The 20,989-nt window shown below is 32.7% G+C and overlaps 1 protein-coding gene across 3 annotated transcripts; it reads left to right on the top strand.

The window, feature by feature from the left end:
• Positions 1–771: 771 nt before the first annotated feature.
• LOC111697195 (micronemal protein 4) lies at positions 772–15,291 on the top strand. Of its 3 annotated transcripts, none has more exons than XM_023467102.1 (3): positions 772–890; positions 8,853–9,537; positions 14,353–15,291. In XM_023467102.1, the coding sequence occupies exons 1-3, from the start codon at positions 803–805 to the stop codon at positions 15,236–15,238; spliced, it is 1,659 nt and encodes a 552-aa protein (XP_023322870.1). In that variant the 5' UTR covers positions 772–802; the 3' UTR covers positions 15,239–15,291. The 3 variants fall into 3 exon arrangements, with proteins under 3 accessions (XP_023322870.1, XP_023322868.1, XP_023322869.1); XM_023467100.1 differs by lacking the exons at positions 8,853–9,537; positions 14,353–15,291 and adding exons at positions 1,631–2,471; positions 3,582–4,505 and having other exon boundaries at positions 779–890; XM_023467101.1 differs by lacking the exon at positions 772–890 and adding an exon at positions 7,833–7,949.
• The last annotated feature ends 5,698 nt before the right edge of the window (positions 15,292–20,989 follow it).

Here is a 20,989-nt window from a genome sequence, read left to right as displayed (position 1 = left end):
AATGAACATTAGTTCAAATGAACATTAGTTCAAATGAACATTAGTTCAATTGAACATTAGTTCAAATGAACCTTAGTTCAAATGAACATTAGTTCAAATGAACATTCTCCCGAACAAACATCTGAGTAAAAATTAGTCCAGATGAACATATATTCTTGGAACAAATGGGTCGAAATAAACTATGTCAATTTAAAAATATTGTCTATATCAACATTAGTCGATTATACTGAACAATGAACATTTGTTCAAATGAACATTAGTTCAAATGAACATTAGTTCAAATGAACGAAAATTAGTTCAAATGAACATTAGTTCAAATGAACATTAGTTCAAATGAACATTTGTTCAAATGAACATTAGTTCAAATGAACCTTAGTTCAAATGAACATTAGTTCAAATAAACATTAGTTCAAATGAACATTAGTTCAAATGAAAATTTACCCTAATACAATAAGTTCAGATGAACGTTATTTCGATTCTGAGGGTCAGTAATAATGATATTTAAAGAACCAAATTTAATTATGTTGACAAAGAAAACAACATTCAAATTAGTCAACTCTTCAATTTACGCGATTAACAAAAACTACAATAAGGATTTGAATATTACATGTTTAGAAAAAAATAAATATCAAACATTTTTTTTAATAGATTCCCACCTATCTCTTACTTTTAAATTTCTTAATTCCAACATTGACACACCTTAATATATAGTTCCTGAAGCTTGGATCTCATGAAAATGAAAAACCTTTTAAAGTGTAATATTTCGTTTAAACCTCAGTTCAAACTTTTCCCGAGACAAACGATGTTGATTCCAAGTTTTCTACTTAGTTTATATCTGGGGGTTGTTTATACTTGTCATACCACTGAAATACAATACAACTGGTCTTTAGGGACAAGATACATTAAAACCTGAGCTGATTACTATTTTTTAAAACTACTGTTTTCATAACTATAATCTGCTCTTATGAGTAAAAATAATTTTATCTATGATTTCCAGGTGTCCTATATTTTTCAGATAAGTAGTTGTCTTGTGTTGTAAATTTTTGCGTACCAATTTTAACTTACAGGGTGTCAGAAAATTTAAGACAAATAAATCATTTTGAAAAATTTAATAAGGCAAATAGAAAATTTTTTTGCAGAAAATGCTAGATTTTTCGAGTATTGTGTGCATATTTTGGCGTTAAAGATGGAGATAATCTAATATGATATGGGGCGCTGTATTGGAAAGATAAGATTGTTTTTTTTTTCTTCAAAATTTTAATTTCTGTCGTTAATGGATCGATAGATTGATTTGATCAAAAATAAGTCTGAAATATACCTAATTGGTAAAACTCCTCTAAACATGTTCATTTGTTGCGCATTTTTATTAGAGTTATGTTCAAAGATTAAACAAATTATATCTGTATAAAATAGATCCCCTTCGTTTAGACGAGCTCATTTTTTTCTTCAAATGAGTTAACTTAGTGTTTTTTTATTTTAGGAAAAATCTATATTTTACCGGTATTGAAAAAATTCTGCCTAAAATCTGCACACAAACTATTTTTGAAAAGATATCCATACTAGGCATGCAAAGAAATTTAGCATTTGCAATTTGCATTTTATTAGTTTGTCCAATGTATCTAGTCTATAGGTGCACCTAGCAAGGATACAGATGGCTGTATAGAAATGAACACTAGTTATGATGGAACTGAGATCAAGCAACTCATTTCCCCAAGTTTTGTGAACTGCCAAGCTCAATGCGCTATTGTCAATGCTTGTGTCTGGTTCAAATTTAAAAGATCAGACCTAGCTGAAACTTGCTTTTTAATGTCAACCAAGGGTGCCAAGAATAATGATACTGATGCAGTATCAGGCCCACCACATTGTTTAACAAAAGATCTTAAAACTACATCAGTCATTCCCACTTTGGTCACACTTAAACCAAATGCATCACTTAACAACTCAACCAACTCTAATTCTGTGACCCCGGCCACTAAACCCAAAAATTTTGATCCGGTAACCTCCATGATTCCACCACTACCAGGTCCTACCGTTTCCTTCAATCTATCTGCACTATGCATGCAAGCAGTTGCATATGATGGAATTACTCTTCCAAATGTCATAGTTACAAGTGATTACATCCTCAAACATTGGCAAGAATGTCAACAGAAGTGTTTTGAAACAAAGTTATGTACATTTTTCACTTACAATACCGAAACAACAGTTTGTTCTTTAACAAAAGACAAGGCTGAAGACGTTAAACCCAAACCTGCCCCTGGAGAAATATATGGCCCCAGCACGTGTGTTAACATCACAGAAAACTGCATTAAGCAAAATCAAACTTTTTCAAATAAACTTAAACGAGCAGGGGTGAAGGAAGATTTTGGAGTCTTTGATAATATTACGAGTTGTCAGGAAGCATGTCAAAATAAAGCGGGTTGTGTCTGGTTCATGTTTTCTTCCAAAAATAGATGTCAGCTTCTATCTGCCAGGTAACCAGCTCCTTATAAAGGATTGTCATTTACTCTCAGAAAATCTAAAAGAACCAATGGAAATTTAAACCTCCTAGGGGTTCTAAGAAAAACCGATGGTCTTTTAAATCTCTTGACCATTTTCATAACAATGTAAGGTTTTCTATTTTCGAACATATCCTGAATTTGAAACATTGTCGCGCTTTCGAGACAAAACCCACTTTCCCGTTTTTTGTGTAAAATCCACAATTCAAAAAACTAAGTTTCCACATTTTATCTGATAAATTAGAGAACATTGATGATTTATTTTCAAGCCTTTTAAACAAACAGTTCCCCGCATTTCTAGTTAAATAATCTATATTGTAAGAATGAATGATATCAATATTTTGATTTCTCAATGCTGTAATGATTTTTAAATTATAAAATAACAGTCTGTTTTTATTTTCTATTTTTTTATATTTTAATGATCAAAAAATCTTGTTTTCTTATGTAAGTGCGTAGATACTTAAAAATTTTCAACGATATGAATTCCGGTAATTGTCTCAAATTGTCCGAAAACGCAACAGGAGCTGAAATCTGAGGCTCAGACATGGTTGGTTCCACCGAAAATCGTATTCATTGTTTCAAGATTTAAGCCGGTGCAAAATTGAAATCGGTTTTTGGCAAATTTAGTCGCGGCTCAAATTCATTAAATTCAGACACTGTTAATTGTTTCAATATATGAATATGATCGAAATCCAAATCAAGAATCATCATAGACTAATTCTCACACCTTATTATTAGTTTGGAATTGACATTCATTGTTTCAATATATAGTTTTAGCCATTTTTGATAAATATATGGTGTAATTTTGTTCTACTTGTCTTTGATTTAAAGATATATACTCTTGAAAAAGATAACCTTGCAGAAACCATTTCTAACACTCAGTGTTAGAAATGGGCCAAGTGTTAGTTTTGGGACTAATGTTCTCTGTATTTGCAACTGAATACAAGCGGGTCTCGATAGGTTTATACACAATCTCAAACAATACACACAGATTTAAAGGGTAATCTTGTAAATCTGACATTGCCCTCTTTGCATGGAGGGTCATTGAAACTACAATTACAATCCATTAAACATCTGTATTCCTAGGTTTAACAAGACAGGGCTGCCGGGTTATATATCTGGTCCTCCCTCTTGTGCTGAGGATAACCCTGAGAGCCCTGTTATACCTCCTCCTGATGAGAACTGTATAGAGACTGATGTAGAATATGCTGGATACAATATATTTAAAAAGACATCTAGCATGGACTCAATTCAAGACACTGTAGAAAAGTGCCAGGAGGCGTGTAGGAACAACACAGACTGTAAATGGTTTAATTATTTAGCCAGTATGAAGAAATGCTATCTCAAGTATAAGAAGGGGTACAAACAGTACAAAAAGGGGTTGAAATCAGGGCCCCCCAGCTGTGAAAATATTGAACCTGAACTAGACGAAGAGAGGCTAAATGATTTGTGCATTGTAAGAGGGAAACAACAACTTGGCTACAACAAGTATAGTTATGACAATAGGTCATCTAGTGGTATCAAAAAATCTCATTCTGAAGCCACCACTATTGAAAAATGTCAAGAGTTATGTAAAAATGACAGTGACTGTGTTTGGTTCAACTTTGATATAGAAGAAAATAGTTGTTTTTTGTTAAGCTTCTTTGGAGGAGACGATAGATTTTTTGAAATGTATGACATATGGAGCGGACCTCCGTCTTGTGAAAGGAAAGATGGCCCTTTCCCCAGAACTTATGCAAGAGATAATTGTCTTGATAAAAATATGAGATATGTTGGGTTTACTAAACCAGTAAATGACACAGTTGTTATCAAATCTGTTGAGGATTGTAAGAGTTTATGCCTTGCAACAAAAGAATGTCAAAGTTTCAGTTATTTAGAGGATAAATGCTATCTGACTGAAACCCCTGTGTTTCTGGAATTCAATGAAGGAGCTATGATGGGCAGGAAAACGGATTGCAGTTAGTTTTCTTTATGATAAATGTTATCTAATAAATTGATCCAATATTTTTTTTTCAAAAATTTAATTATTTAATTAGGATAATAATATATAAAACAAACCAATGTGTTAAAATATATCAAAGCCTCCTTCAGCGGCATGATAATCAAATTATTTCTTCCATTTCAAAACGCAGAATATTTTAATAAAACATTCCTAGAATCTCCCTTTTTTCAGATGGTTTAACCTTGTAAATATTGAGGGCCCTATTTTTAGACTATATCGATTACCTGCTGGTTATATACTTAAACATCATAGCACTAGTCAGAGAGTGTAATAATTCTCACTAGTGCTATGTAGAGCAAAGCCAGACCCTCACTCTGATTCCAACTGAGAAGATCTAGCGCTACTTCTGCGTAGCACTGGTGAGAATTAGGGTTTCCAATCGGAATTACGCTGCGCGCAACTGTTCTCAAAGTGTAAGCAATTGTTCGGAATTGTGCGCAAGTAAAATCTACTTGCGTTAGAAACCCTAATTGCAATAGGGAACCAACAACTTGGCTACAAGTGTAGTTATGATAAGAGGTCATCTTGTGGTATAGAGAATGCATACACTATTAACTGACTTAGAACAGTCATAGCGAAAACAGTACATGTGTTATTGTACATTGAGTGCACCTGAGCCTGAAACTTAAGACAGAGTATTGTAGACTGTAGTGAAACCCAGTATCGGAAACCCTTTCGCATAAATTGGGTCAGGCAGTTTTTTAGATACTATATTTTTTCTTGATTTTTGTTCAACATTCATCACTACTCTCTTAAATATCCAGCTCTGGGTGAACACAGTTGGAATTTCTTGTTTAGTGGCACAAAGATTTTTGCTGTTCACAATTCAAACTTGGTTATTTTACATGACTTTTGCAAAGAATCTGCGCGCATTTTTTGCAAAAATAATTTATCACAATTGCAAAAGCACAAAGTGCTCACTTCCGCACAATAAAAAACCATGGGCCAAAAAGTAACAGTTAAAAATAAAAATTATTAAATTAATAATATTTTATGAATGTGCTATATGCTTTTTAGTTTCCAATAATAATCCAACCTAAAATTCTTTTGACATTAAGTGCAAGGGCGGTTTCAGGGGGGGGGCTGCATTCCATTACCCCCCCCCCCCCAAGTGAAAGAATTGTCACAAAGGAAATGAGTCTTTGTCACAAACTCTGATTTTCTAATCACTATATCTTTGGAACCAAATGTTGTAGACCTTTGATATTTCAAACTATGAATTCTGTTAAATCAAATAATCAGAGTTTGAAATATCAAAGGTTTACAACATCGGGTTCTAAAGATTTTGTGGTTTGAATATTTGATTTTGTTACAAAGACTCAATTCCTTTGAAACGAATCATTTCAAGTGGTAAATACTAATGTATTTTTTAATTCTAAGAAACATTTACAAAAGGCATTTTTTGATAAAATAAAAATTGACAATCTCAAATGGCCTTTTGTGATATAAAAACGCTGGTAAGAGTGTTTTTTTTTTCTTAAAATATGTCAATATGGCCATCAAAATATTGTTCTTTCCAAGCCATATTCAACGGAAAAAACTTTTTTACAAAATAATGAAAAACAGCCGAGTTGGAGCTGAAAAACTAGGGAAAACAGCTGATTTTGTGATTTCCTTGATTTTTTCCACTTTAATGTTCCTAGATCGCTATTTCGAATATTTTTATAAACCGTTTGTATAACCGGTTTTTTGGCCAGAATAGCTATTTGGGATGGTCAGTTTTGAGTTTATCGAAAAATGCTTTTTGTAAATGCTGCTAAAAATTAGAAAAACAAAGAAAATCAAAAATACATCCGTGATAAGCCAAGTTTTCCACCATGCTGGAATATGTGCATTAGTCTAAACTTATCAAGTCTTTATTGACAACTGAAACTTTGTGATGTAAATATTGCTCAATGCTCTGATTGAATAGGTCACTTATTGCAACCGACAGGTTGGTCAACTTGAGAAGACTGGCGATGCACCCAAAGAGGCTTGTCTCAATTTCGGACATCAGTGTGTTAAATGCTTTTAATTCAAGGGACTCAAGAAAACTAAATTATTGTAGATTTAGATAAACGATATTTTAATTTTTTTTATTTTGAAAAAAAATTCCTCTATTTTCTTTCTTTGGGTTATTTTAAACTCTAAAAATAAACATTAAACCTACTTGTAGTCTCCTGCAAGAAAAATTAGCATGATTTAAGAAATAAAAAAATAATTCTCCCTTCATTAGAATAAGATGATCTTATATTAAGACATTATCCTACTCTGTACTTAAAGAAACTGTAATTTTTGATAGGGTTAGGGCTGTAAAAATAAGGGATGGGGAAAAATTTCTCTTTATAAGATTAAAGGATGGGGTAAAATTAATAAAGGGGGGGGGGTAAGCATTTTTTTGTGCTTTGCGCGATTATAAATCCTGGAACCGCCCGATTTGCAGTCCAATATCGTAGACTTTCGCTATTTCAAACTAGGAATTATGTTAGATTAAATAATCTAATTTAGAAATATCAAAGGTTCACAAAATTAGTAATTAGCAGCAAACAAAATTTTGTGCGCAAAATCCAGAATTTTTATTCTGCTGAAAACCCTGGATTATCAGAGCCACCTAAAGTGCGTTGTTAACAATGTTAGAAAAGTTCAGATTCAGAATGTACAAATGTTTTAATACCAACTCGTTTTTTACCCTTGGATACACATTCTTTATTCGCAAAGAAGTTTGTTTCTAATAAAAGCTTTGGAGGATTAATTTTCAAAATCATGATTTATATCAGACACAATACATTTTAACTCACAGTGATCATTTTGGTACTATGCAGCAATGAAGCACAAAAATGGCGGAGTGTAGCAGCGGTGGCGGTTGGAGAGCAGGAGGCGGAGAAATGGCATCAAACTAATCAGTCAGGAATAAAAAGTTGATTTAAAGGTTCAATAATGTTTTAGTCGGTTCTTGATCAAGAAACATTTTTAATACATGTTATTTAGATCAGGATGAAAGATCAAAATAAGCTTAATATTTCTTTTGACAAAATACACATATATGATAAATCAATATATGTATTGAATAAGCACGAATAAATATGAACAGATCATATTTCAGACCATAAAAACCCCAACCTAATCTAAGTAATTAAAGTTGAACAAGTATAGCAAAATAGCAAAATGATACACCTTTTGGACCGGATGAATAGGTAAATATGAAAGGGTTAGAGTGNGAAAGGTCACTACAGTTGCATAGTAGACTAAGGAAATTATGTACAATCGTCTCTGAAGTCTTCATGGGTTTTCCTGAATCTTGAATCTCAAGTACATGAAAATCATTTTAAAGTGTAATATTTCTTGTAAGCCTCAGTCTCAACTTATGCTGCCAACAGAGCGCATGATGTGGATTCTAAGTGTTCTAACTAGTTTATATCTTAGGATTTCTCAATCATGTCATACCACTGAAATACAATACAACTGGTCTTTAGGGACAAGATACAATAAAAACTGAAATAACTGATGGAAAGGAATTGAGTCTTTGCCACAAACTCTGATTTTCTGATCACTATATCTTTGGAACCAAATGTTTCAGACTTTAGATATTTCAAACTATCAATTCTGTCAAATCAAATAATTTGAGTTTGAAATATCAAAGGTTTACAACATCGAGCTCAAAGATATTGAGGTTTAAATGTTTGATTTTGTTCAAAAGACTCTGCAATTCGTTTTTCCAAAAAAAATGTTATTCCATATTTGTGAAACCCAATTTTGATATTTAAACTATGAATTATTTTTATACTCTCAAGTTGCTAAGATATTGGTATTAAAAAATAACTACAGGGTGTCCCAATAAACATGGGAATTCAGTGACGAATTCGATATCGTCTTTTTATATAATTCTTTGATTTAGTATAGTGATACCTACTGAGAAAGCTGTAATCTGTAAGAGTTTCGTCTGCTATGTTCACATTTTGTTTGTTTATGTTTTGACTGCATACGGTTGTACTTAGTAAAACAAGAAAATTGCAGTATACAAACAGAATGAACTTGTCTGTCTTCACTATTCATCTTGCGGAGACATTTTAGACACATCTTACAGTCTTCTACCCTTTTCATAAAATAAACTCTAGCAGACATAATAATATTATGGCTTTTGAAATTAGGTATTACAATGTTAATTCAAAACAAAGACGATATCCAATTCGTCACTGAATTCCCATGTTTTTTTGGGAATTTGTATTTGTAACGCTGTTATTTTGGTTCGCATTGTTATAAAGTTTTTGGACAAAAATTTTCTTTTTATCGAGAAAGTTCAAGCCTTTTTAGATTTAATTTTGTCCCGAGCTTTAAAAGGTTTCTATAACTCTGCTGTATCTATTCATGGTCAAAAGGTGCACCTAGCAAGGATACAGATGGCTGTATAGAAATGAACACTAGTTATGATGGAACTGAGATCAAGCAACTCATTTCCCCAAGTTTTGTGAACTGCCAAGCTCAATGCGCTATTGTCAATGCTTGTGTCTGGTTCAAATTTAAAAGATCAGACCTAGCTGAAACTTGCTTTTTAATGTCAACCAAGGGTGCCAAGAATAATGATACTGATGCAGTATCAGGCCCACCACGTTGTCCTTCAGAAGATAGACCCACATCCCTCTGTATGCAACATGTTGCATATGATGGAATTACAATTCCAAATGCTTATAAGGCTGGTGGGTTTAAATACTTTGATTGGCGTCTATGTCAACAAAAATGTTTTGAAACAAAACCATGTACATTTTTCAATTTCAATGAAAAAACAAAGGGTTGCTATTTAAGCGACACACCTGTAAAAGATCTTCAACTCTATCTGCTAGCTGGAAATATTGCTGGGCGCAGGACATGTGTTAACACCACGGAAAAGTGTATTTTTCAAAATGCCACTTTCCTTAATGATGACGCAATGATACGGGTAGTTGTTGACAACGATTATGGAACTTTTGAAAACGTTACAAGTTGTCAGGAAAAATGTAAAAACACAGAAGGTTGTGTTTGGTTCATGTTTTCTTCAACTAAAAGATGCCAGCTTCTCTCTGCCAGGTACACTAGATTCTATCTGCCAGGTACACTAACTTCTCTCTGCCAGGTACACTAGTTTCTCCCTACGGTACCGTCCCGTTTCCCTTATATAGTCTGTATGCAATCTGTACACGTGTACTGCTTAAAGTCTGCTCGGTACTGAAAATTAACAGAGCCCGAAATTTAAAAGAGTATCGTTGAACGAAACTCCCGAGTTTCCTTTTTGGGGTCTTAACATTTGTGTAGATTTTGATTTAAGAGATTCGAAAAAAATGGAGAATATAAATCAAGTGAAAAAAATAATATTTTATTAAAAAAATATTGATCTTCATAAAACTGCCTAACCCCATTTGTGAAACCCGGGTTTTAAAACTGGTTTTCATAACGATACCCTGTCTTAAGTTTTGGGCTCAGGAATAACAAGTGGGTATTATTGCGCATACATTTGGTTGGTTTTAATGAAAAGTTAACCATAGTTCTTTAAACTTTCTGCTTTTTTCCACTGATATGGATAAATGCACACAACATTTGTTGGTCTTTTGCCTCAGAGAGGAAATTGAGCCTTTGTCACTAACTCTGATTTTCTAATCCCTAGCTATATCTTTGTAAACTGATGGTGCACACCTTTGATATTTTAATTTTAGATTATTTAATCCAGAAACCATAGTTTGAGAACACCTGCAAGTTTGAAGTATTTATAGGGATAGAAAATCAAAGTTTATGACAAAGACTCAATCCAAAGAATCAGTTTTGTCAATTACTAAATTATGTCAACTGGCCCAAATATGTACGCTGAACAGTTAAAACCACTTTTTAAATTTTTAGCAATTTTGATGTGACTTTTGAAAACAAATTTTGTTCACATAACATACATTTTTTAGATGCATATATGCATAAATATTAGAAAGTTTTTCTTTTAAAGAAATGCTATGAAAACTGACCGGGAAAATTTTTTTAATGTTTCTTTTGTCTTCAATGATGTTTATAAGTGTAAAGATACAATTAGATTTACACGACAGGAATAATGTGTTTATTACCTGTAGATTTCCGTATTTATTTTCTTGGAGAACTATCAGAGACGGGTTTCAGAGACCGCCAGATTTTCATCAGAACCCCAATCTTTTCAATAGAGATCCCCAGATTTTCATCAGAACACCAATCTTTTCATCGGAGACCCCAATCTTTTGATCTGAGAACCCAATCTTTTCATTGGAGACCCCAAGATTTTCATTGGAAGCCCCAAGATTCCCACTGGAGACCACAAGATTTCCACTGGAGACCCTTAACTTTTCATCTGAGACCTCAGATTTTATTGGAGACCCCTAAAGTTTGATTGGAGACCCCAAGCTTTTGATCTGAGACCTCAGATTTTCATTAGAGACCCCAAAGTTTTTCTCTTACGTCCCAAACGTTTAGTTTTTGAACCCCTAATTTTCAAGGGGAACCCAAAGATTTTCAGTGGAGACCTCAAACTTTTCGTTTTAAACCTCCAATTTTCATTTGAGATCTTGGAGGGCTCAAGTGTAAATCTGTGAAAATTTGGGGTTTCAACGAAAATTTTGGAGTCTTTAATGAACATCTTGGGGTTTCTCCACTAAAAGATGATAAGCTCGGGGTCACCAATAAATATCTGGGGGTCTCCAATGAAAATCTAAAGTCTTTGGTGAAAAGTTTGGGGTCTCCAAAGAAAAGAGTAGAGACTTTCATGAAAATCTTGTGGCTCCACTGAAAATCTGGTGTTGGTCTCCAATGAAAATGAGTTTAAGACGGAAATATTTGGGTTTCCAATGAAAATCTGGGAGTCCACAATGGAAACCTGGGTCTCTGATAGTAATCCATTGATGATGATTTTCCCCCAAACTCTCAACTTTTGAGACTTGGCTGACTTCAATGTATTGCACGGGCATTTTTATTTTTCAATATCTGGGAAGTCCAGTTTAAAGGGAGTGTTCGCGAAAAATGAAAGGGGGTATAGGCTGAATGCGATAAAAAAGCGCTTTTGATCGCTACTAATTTTACTTTTATCTGTTGCGTCTATAAGGAGAAAATTGATAAAGACGTCTCATACCGAAGAGCGTATCGCCCATACAAATTGAGGAAGTTGGAACGACTTAGACCGTAAAAAATCAAATTAATATCAAACAAATCATTCAGATATTACAACCTATAGTCATCGATTGTCTTTCGACACATTTGTATATATTTAATATTTCATACTAGTTTTGATTTTGTTTTTTAAAATAATATTTAGCTTACAACTTGTTTTCGAACATTCCTAGAAAATATGAAAATGTCGTCTTCATTACCAAAAATCCTCAAAACAGGAATAAACGTTTTTATAAGTAACTCTCAGATCATAACAATTAAAATAGATTATGAAAAATCAACTATATATAAATTGATTTTTTTACGGTCTATGTCATATGTTGCAATTTTCTCAATTTGTATGGACGCCATGTTATTCGGTATGAGACGTCTTTAACAATTTTCTCCTTATAGACGCAACAGATAGAAATAAGATTAGTGGCGATCAAAAGCGCTTTTTTATCGCATTAAGCCTATACCCCCTTTCATTTTTCACGAACACTCCCTTCAAGGAACAGTTTTAGGAAACATTAGATAACAGTTATAACCCACCACCCCCCACCCCCAGATAATCTATGCCCAAAGAGAATAGAATATATATTAGAGTGGAATTTACTAAAAAAAAGTGTAAAACGGCCATTGTTTGTACTGTTTCCATACTGTAGGTGTACTTCACATATTTGCGCTATATAACCTTTTGGGCCCTGGAACATCATTTTATAGAAAAATCTAAAATTAATGTTAAAAAAAGCCAAATTATTAAGTAGGCTGGTTTCATAATTGACCAATGATCATTTCACATAGACGTATATTGTACTTATAATTTGTGAACATTTACATGATTTGTACACTTTGAACTCCTTTTCAGGCTGAACGGGACTGACAAAATTCATACCGAAGGATATAATAAATTCCACTTTGATATATATTCTATTCTCTTTGTCTATGCCCTTTGTATTTTTCTTCAAAATACGGCTACGTCTCTATATCTATTTTTGTTTACAATTTAAAACTGGTTTCAAACAAAAATATGCAGTATACAACTGCAGTTCCGGCAGTACACAGTTTGAAAAAAATATGACCTGAAAGTATGAAAATATAACGAGGATGTACTGTACATTGTAAGTAAAGTAAGTAAGTAATCATTTATTTATGAAAAATAACAAAAACATACAAAATTAAGTGCTTAAGAAGAAAATGTTTGAAAACCTCGAAAAATAGAGGTTGTGGGAATATTTCCCTTCAATTCTGAAAATAAATAGAAAATATAAATAAAAAGAAAAGGAAAGGAAAGGAAAAAGATATTTTTTGTTTACATTATGTGGATTCTTAGTATTTTTCGACGATGAACTAACAAATTTTTGAAATAAAAATGTTAGTATAGTAATGTTTAAAAAATAAAATAGGCTTTATGGGTTGTGAAAAATGTATAGGTTTTACGCAAAATGGGCATTTTTAAGCATTTTTTTATTCGCGCTGATTTTTGACATCCTTAATGTTTGATTATATCTTTTACTCTTTTTAATCTTATTAGTCTTTTCATTGTAAAATCGTCTTTGCTTTCTGTTCTGCTGATAAAAATCTTCAATTAAATTCTGTTTAAAATTCGAAATAATATTGATATTTGAAAGCTTTAAAAAGTGTCGTTTATTTTCCTTTCATATTTTAGGGACATTTTGAGGGGGAGCAGTCTAATTTTAATAGATTTTATTCTAAGAAAATAAAAATCAATTCTGTTTTAAATGTTGGTGGTAATTGGTCTTCTTTAAATTGAAATAAAAATTTCATAACATTAAAAATTCCTCTATTTCTGAAGGGGAGTATGTTCAAAGTCCAAAGAGTCTGTTTGACTTATTCTAGGTAACCCCAACAATGGACGAATATAGCTTTCTTTTGCAAAGATTCTATCTTATCAATATTTTTGTTTGAAGTTAGCATTAGAAATGTTGAACCAAATTTAAATGAGATTGAAAAAATGAGTAATAAAGCAGTTTCATGGTGTCAAAGCTTAAGAAGTTTTTGATTTTTTTTTCATAGCATAAAGTGAAAAATAGTCATTATAGTTCAATTTAGTATCCAGCCATATTCCCAAGAATCTAACTGATTCAGTTTCTTTTATGCGTTCAATTTTTCGTGTAGTTTCATCTAGTTTAAAGAAAATATCAGGACAGTCGTTTTGTGCATTTAGAGAATCTATAAATAGAATTGCATTGGTTTTCTCAAAGTTAATAGTAAGTTGATTAGACATGTACCAACAAGTTATTTTTTATAATTCTTTATTTATTGTGTCAGCTAGAGTATTCACGCTTTTACATTTCGATGCAACATTTGTGTCGTCAGCAAAGGCTACACTGATATGTTTGTTAACATGTAAGAAGTCATTTACATAAATATTAAACAGTAAGCAGCTTAGACTTGATCCTTGAACAAGACCCATCTCTAATATTTAGAATAAGTCTGAGAAGGTACCATTTGTATTGACTTTTTGCCCCTTGCCACGAAAATACGATTCAAACCATTGTAATGTGGTGTCCCTAATTCCTGCGTTTTCAAACTTTTTTAGAAGTATCTCGTAATCAATACAGTCGTCGTAAGCTTTAAAAATATCTAGCATGACAAGTAAAACAGATTCATAGTGGTAATTGACAAAACTGATTCTTTGGGACTCAACCACTTCCTTTACAAGATTTCAATATGTCAGTATACAATGTTTAATCAATGCCGCATTGGCATTAACATTTCTACTCCTAGGTTTAACAGAACAAAACTGCCGGGTTATATATCTGGTCCTCCCTCCTGTGCCCAGGATAACCCGGAGAGCCCTGTTATACCTCCTCCTGATGAGAACTGTATAGAGACTGATGTAGAATATGCTGGATACAATATATTTAAAAAGACATCTAGCATGGACTCACTTCAAGACACTAAAGAAAAATGTCAGGCGGCTTGTAGGAACAACACAGACTGTAAATGGTTTAATTACAGAGCTACAGATAAGAATTGTTTTCTCAAGTTTAAAAAAGGGTATAAACAGTACAAAAAGGGGGTGGCGTCAGGGCCCCCTAGTTGTGAAAATGTAGAACCTGAACTTGATGAAAAGAGACTCAATAAACTTTGCATTGAAAGAGGAAAACTACCAGCGGCTGGAGCTTACAAATATGAAAATAATATTGGAGCATCTAGTGGTATTGTGAGAGTTCATTCTGCAGCTAAAACCATTGAGGAGTGCCAAGAATTATGCAGAAATACTAGTGGTTGTGTTTATTTTTATTTTATTTTTGATGAAGCGGATGAATGTTTTATAATGAGTTTCTATGGAGATAGAGATGCATATATAGCGAAATGGGACACGTGGAGTGGACCTCCATCTTGTGAAAGTAAAAATGGTCAAGTCCAAACAGAATTTACTTCCGATTATGATTGTGGTATAAAAGATATTAGATATATCGGGTTTGCGATACCATTAAATGCAACAGTAATTATCAAATCTGTTGATGATTGTAAGAAAACATGTCTTGCAACTGAAAAATGTGTAAGTTTCAGTTATGTGGAGGAAAAATGTTATCTGACGGAAGCTGCTGTAATGAAGGAATATCATAAAGGAGCTTTCGCGGCTCTGAAAAAAGATTGCATTTAGTTCGTCTGTACTTTTGTAATTTACTTTCTTTTTAATAAATATTGTTTCATATATTGAAAAGTTCTTTATGTTTTTCCTTTTCATAAAACTTTAAGATTTAGTGTAAGAATAAAATGTTTAAAAATGTTTAGATGTCTTATTAAACTGATAAATCGTAGACTTATCCATAATCTTTGATTCTCAAAAGACAGTGTGCCCTTTACCTATTGACTCCAAAAGTTTAGAAGCATTTCTGACGTTTTTCATCTTTTTTCAATTTTTTTCATTTTTTGTCAAATATGATCTTGTTTGTTCCTGGTATCCAAATCTATATATAAATTTGGCTTGTCTGTCTGTCTGTCTGTCTGTCTGTCTGTCTGTCTGTTTGTATCCAATAAACGTCAAAACGGCTGAACCGATCGGGCCCAATTTTTTTGTGGGACATCTAGGGACTCCAGGGAAGGTTTATGAATCATCAAAATTTCAAATATTTGTCTCCATCAAAATTCGATCGTCATTAAATTTTTAAAAATTTTGAAAATCCGCGAAATTTTTTGTGAAAATCCGCGAATTATTTTTGTTTTGTTTTACGATGTACACAAAGAGAACATGTTCTCAATTAATTTAGAAGATGGGCGCGAAGCGCCCTCTAAGGCTAGTCTATATATAAATTTGGCTTGTCTGTCTGTTTGTCTGTTTTGGTGTTTGTCTGTTTGTTTGTATCCAATAAACGTCAAAACGGCTGAACCGATCGGGCCCAAATTTTGTGTGGGACCTCACGTGACCACAGGGAAGGTTTATGAATGATCAAAATTTTAAAAATTTATGTTTAAAAGTTTTTTATTTTTGAAAAATTTTGAAAATGCGCAAATGCGTATTTTTTGACGATGAACTAACAACTTTTAGAAATGAAAATGATAGATTTATTTGTAATGTTTAAAAAAAAATACGTTTAAGGGGCTGTGAAAAATGTATGGGTTTTACGCAAAATGGGCATTTTTAAGCATCCTTTTAATTCGCGCAGATTCTGATTATATCTATGAAATATATATGAAATCCGCAAACTTTTTTTGTTTTTGTTTTTGTTTTATACTGTACAAAGAGAAGATGTTCAGAGATAAAGCCACAATTAAAAGTTGAAATAGAAGATGGGCGCGATGCGCCCTAATAGCCTAGTTTGTTATATTTTGATAACTTAAATTAGAAATGTTTATATTTGTTTTCAAAGAGGACCCATGATAGACACACTAAAGTAGATTTAGAAAACTCTAAAACTTAGTTACTTAATTTTTAGACAGCCTTCACTTTAAAGTGTCCCAACGCCTCACTAGAATTTCCCTAGAAGGGGACTGGTTAATTTTGTTTACTGTCCCATCTTACCTAGTATAATTTGTACAGATTGCTCTAGTTCTCAGCCTGGTTCTTGAAATAAACCCAACTTAACAGTGGCCTTGGCCTTTGGTTATACCTCACTATTTCATTTGTAATTTGTTGTAGCCCTGGACATATACATTTCAAAAATACAATCACTTGTTTATAGCTTCAACTTAAATGGAGTAATTGAAAAAATACTGCTCGATTTTTGTGTATATCTTGGTTGGCAGTGACCAAAGTTGACAATGACTGGGCAATGTTAACCTGAAATATCTTGTGTTAACGCCGTTATCGAAAGTAGGATTGTTAGCAAAGGGTAACTTTTAAGAATAACGGAAAATACCGTTAACGGCCGGAATATTCCCTTATATATTACAGAAAGACAATCTGAAAAGATTGTATCCACAACTTTTATAACTAACTGTTTACGAAGAGCTTGAAAAAAGTCTAAACAATCCCAACCCTATTAGGGCTAGGCAATGATCCGTTAACAGAGGGAAAGTTTTTGAAAATGAACGACAAAAGCTGTTGATTTGAAATCGGTAACGCACGGAAATAGCAATTATTGAGAAAAAAATATCAACGGCTTTAAAAAAAAACTAATAGATGTGTTTCAAATAGCGGCTACTTTTGGTAATTTTCAACTTAAACTGCATTAAACTTACAGATTATTTTTGTTGTTGTATACGTTGATGTGATTTTAATATTTTCTTCAAAATCTTTTTTTTACATGAAAACATCGTTAATGGTTCTGTAACACCGCACCGTTAACAGGTTTTAAAACATCTCTGTTTACGCCTCTAATAAAATTAAGAAAATGAACTGATAATGAACGTTCTTGGATGACAAACAAGCGGCTACCAGAGAACTTTGTAACGATGTAAACTAACGGTAAATGAACAGCTTGAAAAAAAGCCGCGTCTCAAATCTAAGCCGCGGCTCAAATTCTTTAAATTCGGCCTCAGCCCTATGCAAGAATAAAAACCTGAATGTTAAGCTCATAAAGTTTTTAGAGAACGCCAGAATTGTCACTTTCTTTAGGTCAAGTTTGAAGTTGTCACGGTTTGGAATTATAATTCATCAAATAACTCAGCATGATATATATGCTCTCAACAGTGATACAAATTATTTCAAACATTATACCATTAGATTGAAAGCAAAAAATAAAAAAATTGCATTAAGTATAATTGCAAACTTGCAAACCAAACCCTTATTAATATTTAAAGTGAGACAACTCTCAAAACTTCGTAAGCCTATGGGGGGGGGGGGGATTTAACCCCTTCCTTATATTCTGTGTACGAATACAATATCCGACCATTTAAGCAACCCCAAGATTTTTACTGGAGACCCCAATCTTTTCATTGGAGACCTTAGATTTGTTGGAGATTCCAAGAATTTCATTAGAGACCCCTAGATTTTATTGGAAAACCCAAGATTTTTAAAAACCAAAATATTACGGGTTTCCGATGAATATCTTGGAGTTCTCCAATAAAATTCTGGGGGTCTCTCCTTAAAATTCTGGGGGGTCTCTCCTTAAAATTCTGGGGGTCTCTCCTTAAAATTCTGGGGGTTCCTCCTTAAAATTCTGGGGGTTCCTCCTTAAAATTCTGGGAGTCTCCAACAAAAATCTGAGGGTGTCCAACAAAATTTTGATCTTTATCAACTTTTAATAAAAGTAAAGCAACATCTTATCAATAAAACTCCATACAAAGTTCGTGCATTTTTGGTTTAATGTTTTCTTCTTTATGATTTAAAATATCAAATTTAGCCTTCGCTTCAAACTTCAATTTTCTAATCCCTACATCTTTGCCACGTCATGGTGTACACCTTTGACATTTCAAACAAAGACTGTTTTGTCAAACAGAATTCAAAGTTTGACATATATAAGGTCTGATATTGGTTTCCAAAGATATAGGGATGATAAAATCTGATTTTGTGGCAAAGACTCAATTCAGGGATGACCTTTAATGAAAAGGTATAAAGACATAGTTGAGCCGCGTTTACGTAGTTCAACCATTTCTTTACAACTTGAACCAGCGAACAAGGAAAGTGGTTGAACTACGTCTGTGCGGTTCAGCTATTTATTACTATTCAATAAATGGTCATGATTGACCAGATGAAAGTCAGATTATGACCAATAAATTAAAAAAGTATAAAAATTCTTTTCAATTTGGAATATCATTGTTCGACGTTGACAAGGCAAAAAGTCAGTTTTATATCCATTGAGGTCACCTCCAATGAGAATTTTACGATTGAGCATAAACATTAAACATGAATTAAGATTTTATCTGTAACGATGCTGTAAAACTAATTTCAAAATTAAACAATTAATTACAAGGGAGAGCACAGAGGGGTATACTTTCTATGACAAAAAAGAAGAAAATGAAAAAATAAAAAGAAGGAAACGAAAAAAGAAAGGAAGAAGGAAACAATATTATGTGTTCAGAGCTGGGAACTTTAGAATGGGATACCTTTAATCTCGACAGCTTAATCCGAATATCCAATGTGGACACTTTTAATTTCTTGCTTATTCCACTTTTGTTGGATATAGTATACAGAAAAATCAAAAACCGGTTTTTCAAAATAAGAGAGTTCTTCCCAATTCTATATATTAATCTTACATGGCGCGCAAAATTTCAAATTTCCCGGCTTCTGATAAGCGACTTTAATTGGTTGAATTTTATACACTTTTCATGATACAAGTACAAGATTAGGTTAGTCTCGAGATTAAGATTAGAAGCATTGATCTTTATATCCACCAATCTAAAGTTCCAAGCTCAGGATAATTTTTTCTTCAAATTAAAAAAAAATTGAGTGCTTTCTGAAATATATCATCAGGGAATTCTTATTATATCCAATCTTGTCAAATAATAGGGTTTATATTATTGTGTTTGTATTTTGAGAAGTTTATCCTTTTCCCTTCTTTTATTAGATTACTGATTCTTATGAACCCCCTTACAACAAAGTAACATGAAGATAAAATTTAAATTATGAACAAAATATGGCCAAGTGAAATTTTTTTTTCTAATTTTGAAAAAACTGAAGATTATCCTGCTTAAGCTTTTTTTGATTAAATCTTCAGTTTTCCCAAAACTATAATTCGAAAACAAAACTCTACTGCAAGCTTGAGGATGAATACAAACAGCTGCTACTAAACCTGATTTTACATCATTTACTTTCCCTGTATTTAGAACTATAATTCGAAAACAAAACTCTCCTGCAAGCTTGAGGATGAATACAAACAGCTGCTACTAAACCTGATTTTACATCATTTACTTTCCCTGTATTTTGAACTATAATTCGAAAACAAAACTCTCCTGCAAGCTTGAGGATGAATACAAACAGCTGCTACTAAACCTGATTTTACATCATTTATTTTCCCTGTATTTAAAACTATAATTCGAAAACAAAACTCTCCTGCAAGCTTGAGGATGAGTACAAACAGCTGCTACTAAACCTACTTTTACATCATTTACTTTCCCTGTATTTAAAATAAGTATTGGCTATTCGAGATTAAATTATTATCAGTTGTACATAAAGTTTAACTCAAAGATTTACATCTTATCCCTTCATTTTTTGTTTTGATGCAATTATAGCTTCTCAATTATTGAATAGCAATTGAAGGGAACGAAAACAATCAAAATATCATCTTAATAAACTATAATGTTGTTAACGGCTAGAAAACGAGATTCTCAAGATGATAGATAATTAGTCCGCTGAAATCAGTCGTTGAAGTAGGTATATTTCCCAACAATATTTCCCAATTGGAACAGCAAACTCACAATAGAATGAACCCCCGTCTCAAAAATCGATAACAAAAAAATCTCTTTATTTTCTGAAAAAATTACATATATTGATTACGTGTCAAATGGTAAAATTAATGTTTATAATGAAAAAAATCCTTCCGATGTGATAAGGGGTAGCAATGGTTGAACAGTATTAAAAGACGTTTTAAACTTCTGAAATAAGATGACAATTGTTTATTAACGAAAGTCACTAATTCTTTGTATGAATATTATTCTTTGTTTAACTTTTGAAAATATATTCACAATACTCGAGGCTTTTGTTTATGACTCCATCGGAGAGAACAAAGAAAAGGGGGTTAAAATTGCTTTGGTTTGGTGTCTCCGAGAGGGGACCTAAGTAAAAGACGACTTTACACGGAGACTTATTGTTAATGGTTGACAAATGTGTGATGAATAAAAAATCTAGCTTTTAGTCTTTTTTCATTAATTTTGACCCTTATTGAGTTGTTCTGTCCTATTTATAACTTTTGTGCCCCCCCCCCCTTTAGAAACCTGAGCCCTACCTAATTACCAGTTTATTTTTTCTCATTTCTTTCATTTAGCTATTCTTCCTTTTTTTACTTTCTCCTTTATTGAAACCTATTTTAACCCT

The sequence above is a fragment of the Eurytemora carolleeae genome, unplaced genomic scaffold (assembly GCF_000591075.1).
Source record: "Eurytemora carolleeae unplaced genomic scaffold, Eaff_2.0 scaffold273, whole genome shotgun sequence".
NCBI lineage: Eukaryota > Metazoa > Arthropoda > Copepoda > Calanoida > Temoridae > Eurytemora > Eurytemora carolleeae.
Note: the sequence above shows the minus strand (reverse complement) of the source record. Positions and strands in the feature narration are given on the sequence as shown.